Below are 10,819 nucleotides of genomic sequence, written 5' to 3'. Positions count from 1 at the left end.
ACCTCATAACACGTATCCACAAAACACCTATTACCAACATCTCCAAGCCAGCCTTCCCGAAACATTCAGCCCCCTCGTCCCAGTGCTCAACGGCGTCTGTGAAAACACCAACCACCAACTCAAACAAATTATGACCATGATAAATAAAATTCCGGGAGTGCCAACACCAATCAAAGAAGCCAACTTAGATACCGACTCACAATATGCCGACCCCATCGACGCAATTGACATCCCGAAGCGGTTTAGCCCACCCAATATGCCCATGTACGACGGAACGACCGACCCAATGGAGCATATCTTGACCTACAAGCAGCGGTTGATGACAATCCTAGTTCCCAAGCACATGAGGGAGGCTAGTCTTTGCAAAGGATTCGGTTCGACATTAGTTGGACCCGCCTTGAAGTGGTTAACCAGCCTGCCAAACGGATGCATCACTTCCTTTGCTCACCTCGACAACATGTTCAATCAGCAGTTTTCCAGCAGCAGGTGTTTGGAGAAGCAAACAAGCGACCTATACCGTGTGGTTCAACGCCCAAACGAACCTCTGAAGGATTACATAGCTCGGTTCATCAGGGAGAAGGTGACTTTACCTGAGTGTGACGTCCCAACGACAATCGAAGCATTCAGGCAAGGGTTGTATGGCGAAATCGACCTATGGAGAGATTGATCAAATACCCCTGCAAGACGTTCGAAGACTCCCAAGCCAAAGCAATGGCTCAAGCCAGGTTGGAAGAGACTCTCTACTCCAGGAAGGGAGCTAACGACTACACCAAGACGGACATGGGACTAACCCAAGAGAAGCAATGATCATCCTGCCCCTTATTCCCGCCCTCAACATGTAGCAATGGTGGAAGAAGATGATGACTCCAACCGGAAGAACAATCCAGACCTGCCCCCAAGGATTAACGAATATTCTTTTTGTGTTGACACTGTAGGTCTGATGAACCACCTCTCGAAGATGGGGAAAGCAGTACAGTGGCCACCGAAATCCAGTAAACCCGAATCAAAAAAGGATCCCTCCAAATGGTGTGACTTCCATGCCGACATCGGTCACACTACCAACGAATGCGTGGCCTTAAGAAGAGAGGTGGCTTACTTACTGAAGAACGGATACCTCAAGGACGTTACGCCAGACAAAGCTCGTGGCGCCGTCAACAAAGACAACTCCAACTCCCCTTCTCGACCTCCTCCGCCTTCTCCTCATACTAAAACTGTAAATTTTATTGCTGGAGGTTCTGACGTTTGTGGTTTGACTTATTCTGCAGCGAAGAGACACGCTCGAGAAAATGAGATAGATAGACTAGCCCGAGCCGTAGCCGCAAAGTATCTAACCCCAATATCTTTTGACGAATCTGATGCAGGGGACATTTTGGATAAACATCACGATGGTCTGGTAATATCCATCCCTGTTGGAAACTGCATGATCAAACGAGTCCTAGTCGACAATGGTAGCTCCACCAACGTTATGATGCTCGACGCCCTCAAGGAGATGGGGCTCAACCCAGATACGGGTGTCGTCAAAAGGTCCACGGTGTTGGTAGGATTCAGCGGCGAAGCAAAGACCACCTTTGGAGAAGTCACCCTACCTGTTTACGCCCAAGGGATCAACCAACAGGTAAAGTTTTGTGTTATTGATTGCCCTTCGTCTTACAACATTATTTATGGCAGGCCTTGGATTCACGACATGAAGGCCATCCCATCGACATACCATCAAACCATCAAATTCCCGACTCGATGGGGGGTTCAGGAAATCAAAGGGGATCAGCAAGAATCCAAAGAATGTTACAAGGCATCCTTAAAGCCCTCAGCCACCAACAAATCCTCCTTATAGCAACTACAGTCCAGTTTCGACCCAGCAGGCTACAAAGAGCCCAAATCCGAGCAGCTTGATGAAGTCATCTTGGATCCTGCGAAGCCAGAATAAGTCGTCTTCATTGGATGCGACGTACCTGACAACATCAGGTCGGAACTTATAGCGTTTCTCAAAGCCAACGCAGATTGTTTTGCATGGCCCCATGAAGATATGCCAGGTATCAGCCCAGACGTTATCACTCACAAACCCAGTGTCGATCCACATCACAAGCCTGTCAAACAGAAACGACGGAAGTTCGCCCCAGAACGCAACTAGATCATCAACGACGAAGTGCAACAGTTGTTAGACACTAGGAAGATCAGGGAAGTCAAATATCCAGATTGGCTGGCCAACGTCGTCGTAGTTAGAAAGAAGAATGGGAAATGGCGTGTTTGCATAGACTTCACCGACATCAACAAAGCATGACCTAAAGACTCCTTTCCCTTACCTCACATCGACGCCATGGTTGATGCTACTGCTGGACATGAAATGCTCACATTTATGGATGCATTCAGTGGATACAATCAGATTCTGATGCACCCGGACGATCAGGAGAAGACCACCTTCATCACGGAACGAGGAACCTACTATTACAAAGTCATGCCTTTCGGCTTGAGGAATGCTGGTGCTACCTATCAGCGCCTGGTCAACAAGATGTTCAGAAAACAGTTAGGCGACACTATGGAGGTCTATATCGACGACAGGTTGGTAAAATCCGAAAAAGCCTCAAATCACATCTCACACCTCCAGCAAGCCTTCGGCGTCCTATGAGAATACAACATGAAACTCAACCCCACCAAATGCTCGTTTGGAGTCTCATCTGGAAAATTTATGGGTTACATGGTCACCCAAAGAGGCATCGAAGCTAGTCCCGACCAAATCCGTGCAATCATCAACCTGCAGTCACCTCGAAACCAAAAGGACGTGCAAAAGCTAGCAGGCAGAGTGGCTGCTCTCAACCGTTTCATCTCCAGGTCGTCTGACAAATGCAAGTTATTTTACGACATCCTCAGGAAGAACGAGAAGTTCAATTGGACCGGCCAACACAAAGCTGCACTACAACAACTCAAACAGTACCTGTCAAACCCTCCGCTACTGTCAAAGCCAAAAGACAATGAGGAATTACAAATATACCTTGCAGTCACAGAGTCGACCATCAGTGCAATATTGGTACGAGAAGAAGACGGCAGATAGTTACCTATTTATTACATCAGTAAGTCCTTACTTAGCGCCGAAACGAGGTACTCCCATCTTGAAAAGCTTGTCCTTGCACTAATTGTTGCTTCTACTAAATTACGCCCTTATTTCGAGTGTCATCTCATAACTGTTAGAAATAACTATCCCATGAAGTCAATCATGAGGAAGCCTGAGTTGTCTGGCAGGATGTCCAAATGGGCAATACAGTTAGGTTGTTACGATATCAGATATGAACCTCGCACAACCATCAAGTCACAGGCTCTGGTAGATTTTGTGGCTGACTTCAGCCCAAGTCTCCAACACGAAGTCGACAAAGAAGTCAACATACTGACCGATGATGGACTCTTGTCACATGGACCTTGCATACTGACGGCTCCTCCAACATACGGGGGACAGGTTTGGGTATTGTGCTAAAGTCGCCACAAGGGGACACCATAGTGCAATCTGTCTGCTGCGAGTTCAAAGCTATCAACAACGAGGCGGAGTACGAAGCCTTGATCTTAGGATTATCACTAGCACTTGACATGAGTATCCGTCGACTCGAGGTACGTTGTGATTCATTATTGATTATCAGTCAAATTAACGGTTCGTATGCAGCAAAGGATTATAAGATGCAGGCCTACTTGGAAATAGCAAAAAGGCTCGTCAGCAAGTTCGACTCATGCACCCTACAACTAATACCAAGAGACTAGAACACCCAGGCCGACGCCTTAGCCAATCTTGGCTCAAACATCAAACCCAAGCTCACCTCCATCCCCGTAGTCCACTTAATGTACCTAGCCATCACCAAAGACAGCTTACCCATCACTGAACAAACTCCACCAACTCAAAAGCCCTCATCATGGCGCGACCCCTATATACATTGGCTCAAACACCATACCATCCCACCTGGAATCACCCACGAAAAATCCTTCCGCATGAAAGCTTCCAGATTCATTTTAATCCATGGGATACTATTCAGAAAGTCAGTTGCAGGACCGTATCTGAGATGCTTAGATCATGACGAGATCGAGTCGACATTGCGTAACATACATGATGGCGAATGTGGAAATCACGCCGGAGGACGAAGCTTAGCCCACAAGACTCTAACCATGGGGTATTTTTGGCCAACTATGAAGAAAGATGCAATTACCTTCGCCAGGAAATGTGACTCTTGCCAACGGTTCGCATCCATCTCTCACCAACCTTGTGAGGAGCTCCATCCCATCTTGTCCCCTGGCCCTTCATGAAGTGGGGGATGGATATAGTAGGCTCCTTACCACAGGCGTCAGGGCAACGCGTCTTTATGTTAGCAATGACTGATTACTTCTCCAAGTGGATCGAAGAAGAAGCATTCAAACGAGTCCGAGACACTGAGGTCATTTCGTTCATCATGCAAAACGTCCTCAGTCGATTCGGAATCCCCTCCGAGATCATCTGCGACAATGGCTTTCAGTTCATCAGCAACAAAACCAAAGAATTCTGTGGCAGGTACAACATCACCTTGCATACCTCAACACCAAAGTACCCTCAAGCCAATGTCCAAGCCGAATCAAGTAACTAAATCATCATCAACAACCTCAAGAAGCGCCTCGACGACGCCAAAGGAAGATGGGCAGACGAACTACCTATGATCCTTTGGGCCGATAGGACGACACCCAAGACGACAAGCAATCATACTCCCTTCTCGTTAGTCTTCGGTTGCGAGGCAGTCATTCCTCCCGAAGGCGAGCTCCCCACATCCAGAAGAAGTTTTATGACACCAGGGATGAACGACTCAGTCATGTCCTACGACATCGACACTGTTGACGAATTCAGGGAAGCAGCACTGGTCAGGATGGCGTCCTACCAACAAGCAGTCGCAAATAGTTACAACAAGTGTAACACCCTAATAATTCCTTGCTTTTATAAAACCATTTTCCAACTTAAAATAAAGGAATTACTAAAGCATTACCGCCACCGTGATAACGGTTAAGGCTATTACCAGAATTACGCAGCGGAATTTAATGTCAACTAACTTTTCAAAAACATAAATAATTAAATTATCGAGGCCTCCTAAAAATTGGAACCATAATGGCCCAAAAACCAAAGTATTAAAATTCAACAAACTCAAAACATAATTAAAAGTATAGATGAAATAGTTTTAAAGTACGAAAAACATGCAACTCTCTCAATCATCTCAAGCCACATGATTTCGATCGTATTTCGATCTACCAACCTGCTATATTATTCTACTCCCCAACAATGCAAGTGCAATGATGGATCATCATAGGGTCATTAAGGCAAAGGCCATGACCAAAAGACACAAAGCATGTAGTCAGCAAAAGCGGAGTACGTACAAGGCTAGAGTGAGATAAAACGATAAACATGCATCACTCACTAAGTACCTATCAACATGCAAAAGCCATTTAATAGATAACAAGTAAATCATGAACACAAGACTCGACTCTTGACTCACAATTTAATTAGAATAAGCTTCGAACGGGCCAAAAGAATATTCCATAAAGGAAGGGTGCTGGGAGCCCACCAAACACCATAATAAATAATAAATAACGGACCATACCGAGTGTCGGGCCATACCGACGGAATTCCAGCGCATAAAATGAATGAAACAACGTCTTGTATCATTAGTAGGAGATCAAGCTTTCCGGCAAGTCTCCCCCCATTGTTCATACTCAAGGTATATACGTTCCAAGAGTTTTGAAGCTTGTTCTGGTTGCACTTTACGTTTATTAATATTTTATTAAGGCGAACTCGAGACTCGAACACAACTTACATACATACAATTAATAAACGACAACCAAAACAATCTCATTTTAATCTATTAGGACTTGTGATCAACAAAGCAAGACACCGTGAAATTACTACAAGGTTCCTTCTCACTAAAGTGAGATTCCACATCATGCCTATTAACATGAGGGTTGTGCCCTTGCACGACAAATCCTAATTCATTTCATACACAATATTCCCAACTGAACCCTACATGTGCGGTGGCTTACGTGAGCTAACCCTTCACATGTGGTAAAATAAATAGTACAACGTGGTACGAATAATTGGCTCAAAAGTATGCTAGACATCCCATACAATAGCATAACAATAAATAATTCATCCCTTGCATGTGAAACCAAACCATACATGCATAAATATTGAACAACATGATTGATAATGAAATCCATACTCATAATAATCCCAACATGCTTGTTCAACCAATAATTCAACAATTCCAACATAATAATCCACATGATCGTTCACCAAAACAAATATGAATCCACATAATATAATTCACATCAACAACAATCATGTAAATCTCTTTGACAAATGGTGGTCGCCCTAGACTTGTACGTACCTTGAATACCTAAGCGTAGGGGCCACTTTGCAACAACGAGCACTCACTTAGAAATCACCTCGATCCTATCACCAAATAATGAAACTTTAATTATTTCCATGTTCATTAAATTTCCAGCAACTTTATAAAATATAAAACCTTGTTAAAAATTAGAATTCAATCGTCCTTTAATAAAATGATCGTCTCAATTTGCAAAACTAATCCCTAGTATGAAAACATACTTTTTCCACCCTTAAAATCTATAAAAATCAACGCTTTAGAACTTTTTATGAATCTGAAAATATAATTGATTATCATAATTAAATTAATCACCTAATTATGCTAATCAATTGACCCATTAGGTCTAGGTTAAAACCCTAACTTGAAATTCCCAATAAAACCAATTTAACATCATAAAAATCAATTCTTTATTAAATAAACGAATCTGAAAATTCATGCTTTAATAATTAAAACAAGCCTCATGAATCACAACATATAAATCCTCAAAGTACGGTGTTCATAACCGATTCCCAGCATTTTAATTATTCAAAACAATAATAATAATATAATTTGAAATACGAAATTAAAATAAAATAGTTTAAAGGAATTAGGATTATACCAATCCGGCCTATAGCACGGAACAACCACGAATTAATGTGATTGGGCGAAAAAGATTGAATAACGAACGAACAAGCAACAACGACACACACAACGCACCACTCGTGTGCGTGTGTGCAGCGACGAAGAGGAACGAAGGCAGGGGCTCAGCGAGCGTCAGCGCAGCGCTGTGTGACACGAGGGCGAGGGCGCTGTGCGCGCAACAAGAGAGACGAGAGAAAGGGGGTGTGGGCGGCTGGGCGAGTAGCAGCGCACCAGCAACAACAACACAACAACATGGCACCAGCAGCAAGGCGTGCTGGCTGGGCGGGCTGCAAGCAAGAGAGTGGGCGAGAGCAAGGGGCAGCGACGGGGAGGCACGGGCATGCATCACCCGAAGGCACGAGTGTGGTATTGGGCGTGCGGGTGAGCCGAGCAAGAGAGGTGAGAGGAAGAGTGAGGGGTAAGCAAGAGAGGAAAAAGGGTTTAGGCAAAATAAGGGGGATCATTTAATGAGGAGAGTCCTATTTATAGGCTCTCATATCCCTAGTGGGCTAGGCTTGGCAATTTGATATTGGGCTTAGCATTTAAATGATTGGGCTAGCCTTAAGTTTAGAATTAAATTCTTTTGATTAGGCTTAATTAATAAAACGAGTTGGACTTTTCATCTAAAACCCAAACCTTTTTAAAATTACTTGCGACCCATTAAATTTCCCGACTCGAAAATTAAATTCGTTTCGTAATTAATTAAAATAATAAATATTCTGATTAATTAAAATACATTTAAATAATATTTAAATGCGAAATAAATTCTAAAAATCGTAAAATGCTTTATAAATATAATAAAATATATTTATAAATATTATAAAAATACGAGGTATTACAGTCTACCCTCCTTAAAAGAAGTTTCGTCCCGAAACTTGGGTTCGGAACTCAAAATTCAAACTCAAAACTTGAGACTTTATGAGACTTTAATGCGTTCACTTGCAAAATTTTAAGTTGCTGTACTCTTTACATGATTAAACAGGACAATAATAAGTGCAAATTCAATAGAAAGCACTAAATTAAGCATAAAATAGGGGAAAACAATGTAAAAAGCGCGAAATTCTACCGCACTTTACCCCCCTTAAAAGACACGAGTTACGACCCCGTAACTCAACTAACCTCGGGAAAAAGCTCGGGATATTTCTTTCGCATTTCGTCCTCCGCTTCCCAAGTTGCTTCCTCAGATTCTTGATTAGACCACAACACTTTGACAATTCTCACATCTTTAGTACGTGTACTACGCACTTTACTATCCAGGATTTTGACAGGTCTTTCCTCGAAAGTTAATCTTTGGTCTAATTCTATGGTCTCCGGTTGCAACACATGCGACTTATCCGGAATATATTTCCTTAACTGAGATATGTGGAACACATTATGCACACTATGCAAGTCCATAGGCAAGGCTAGTCTATAGGCTACCTTTCCAATTCTTTCTAATATTTCATATGGGCCTATGTACTTAGGGCTTAACTTCCCTTTCTTTCCAAATGTCATGACACCTTTCATTGGTGACACTTTGAGTAACACCTTATCACCTATGTTGAACTCTTCATCCCTACGTTTCAAGTCCGCATAACTCTTTTGGCGATCCTGCGCCGCTTGAATTTTCGATTGGATGGTTCGGATTTGGTTCATGGTGTCCTCTATCATTTGAGGTCCCAACACTACGGTTTCACTAATGTCATTCCAATCACTACTACAAAAACACCTTTTGGAGTCGCCTCTTAACCACCTATAGAGTCGCTTCACGGGCGACTCCACAGGGGGCAATTCTATAGGTACCCCCTTTATGTGTCGCCTATGAACCGACACTGTAGGTCAGTTTATGTGTCGCCTCTTATGTTAGAGGCGACTCTGGATAGGAAATCTATGGATTTGTATGTACTTTTCTGAGTCTCCTAATTCGTTTTAGGCGACGCACATGGTGCCCTATCGTGTCGCCTACTTCGTTTGAGGCGATTCAAAGGGACTCTAAGGTGTCGCCTGCTTAAGTTGAGGCGATTCAAATGTACTCTATGGTGTCGCCTCCATAGTGCGAGGGGATGTATATGATACTCTATGGTGTCGCCTCCTTTATTGGAGGCGATGTATATGATACTCTATAGTGTCGCCTACTTCATTTGAGGTGATGTATATGGTACGCTATGGTGTCGCCTGTTTTTTAAGAGGCGATGTATATAGTAATTTACGGTATTTCCAGTATACATGAGAAGCGACGACGAAAATGGACGTCGACGATGTTGTTGATGCGCCACATTTTTTTTTTCTAAATGGCCACATTCAGACCGATCGAAATTAAATGGCATAAATAAAAATTCAAACCACTGCAATATAATATCAAAACTTGATAAAAGTCATACATAATACTTTTGATTGTATTTTTACATATTAGAAAATCCTGGACACGAATTTGAGAAGTTTATGTCAACTAAGTGTCAAACTGAAATTAATTAACTATAAACAATTATCAATGAAAAATCTACACCATCTTTCACGAACATCATCGATAATTTCTTGAGTATATGCCTCCAGAGTGAAATGCTACAAAAACAAAACCAAATGCATAGATATATTAGAATCGACGCAAGTACACTCAAACAATTAAGCAAGTGCAAATTTAAAGTTAAAAAATTTGATACGTTAATTACCTTTTGAAAATCACGTTCCTTTTTCGATACAAGAGATACTATTTGATCCATATACGTCATGACATAATAGCCGGACTCAACTAGCCCAACTTGTTGAGAACGAGGACACTTCACCACGTATAATATAAGATAAAAATAATGTCAACACATAAATAAATAAGGTCTTTATTCTCACAATAAAAAATATAATATAATAAAAATTTACCTTAACCACCTTCCACGTTAGCTTCGTTTTCCGAGATCCTTTGTCCATGTTCATTAAAGTCCTATATGCGCTGAACATCAAAGGAAAAAAATCCACATAATTTAATGTTTCTTCTGTTCATACTATTAAAGGGGAAACCCATAATATCTAGGGAACAAGCTAGCACAAAGATTGCCAAGGGAACATGCAAATATTCAGTTTGTGAAACTTGATTCACAATGAAATTATGGTTTCTTTAGCTAAATCCAGCTTATGTGTTCAAGCTGAGAAGAGGTTGGATGAAATGGTACAAGCTAGCCTTAGAACATTTTTAGCTCCCATAGCAACTACAACACAACCCAAACTATTTTGCAACTGCAAAATCAGCCAATCCCTTATTTAACTTGCAGACATTAACAAACAGAATGAAGCTACAGGGTGCAAAAAAAGCTAAGAACCATAGTAACTGTGAGATTAAGTCTATCATAGATGTTAATCATGTTATACTTGATTAGTGGAGCAGAAAGAAAAAAGAAACTGTTCCTGTGCCGTTTCTGTCATCTGGATATTTGGTCCTTACTCCTTGTGCTGAGACTTCTTTGATTCTGGTGTTTGCTATGGTTATTATATACTCATTTTAGCTTGTGTTTCTGTTGGCTTGTTTCTGCTACAGGCTAATCTAGCAGCAGATCGAGCTGATAATTCTATACTCATTTTAGCTTATGTTTTTGCCACATTCTATATAAATGACATTGTCGGTACCGGTGGTGATGGCGCAAACACTGTAAATATCTCTACATGCGCCTCTATGTTGGCTGCCTCTTGTGGTGCCAAAGTATCCAAGGTTGTATCTCATTTTTTGCTTCCCAATTGGTGTACAAATATGTTTGATTTACTAATGATGGGTTAACTGGTTTGTTTTATAAGATTATGTTGTAGCAAGGGAACAAATCAATATAGCAATAAGTGGTTTGAAGAAAGCATTGAAGGTG

General features: G+C 41.9%; 1 protein-coding gene across 1 annotated transcript; it reads left to right on the top strand.

Annotated features, from left to right (window-relative positions):
- Positions 1 to 958: 958 nt before the first annotated feature.
- On the top strand, positions 959 to 1,831 carry LOC130462859 (uncharacterized). The gene is made up of 2 exons (XM_056831823.1): positions 959 to 1,213; positions 1,271 to 1,831. Exons 1-2 carry the CDS (start codon positions 959 to 961, stop codon positions 1,829 to 1,831), a joined length of 816 nt encoding a protein of 271 aa, XP_056687801.1.
- Positions 1,832 to 10,819: the final 8,988 nt, after the last annotated feature.

Source organism: Spinacia oleracea, chromosome 1, assembly GCF_020520425.1.
Source record: "Spinacia oleracea cultivar Varoflay chromosome 1, BTI_SOV_V1, whole genome shotgun sequence".
Taxonomy (NCBI): Eukaryota; Viridiplantae; Streptophyta; class Magnoliopsida; order Caryophyllales; family Amaranthaceae; genus Spinacia; species Spinacia oleracea.
Note: the sequence above shows the minus strand (reverse complement) of the source record. Positions and strands in the feature narration are given on the sequence as shown.

What these genes read in the sequence shown, in the direction of transcription:
- LOC130462859 (XM_056831823.1), top strand. Translation starts at nt 959, where the DNA reads ATGGGGAAAGCAGTACAGTGGCCACCGAAATCCAGTAAACCCGAATCA. An exon ending in CTTCTCCTCATACTAAAACT is followed by an intron (nt 1,214 to 1,270) that starts GTAAATTTTATT and finishes TCTGCAGCGAAG; the next exon opens with AGACACGCTCGAGAAAATGA.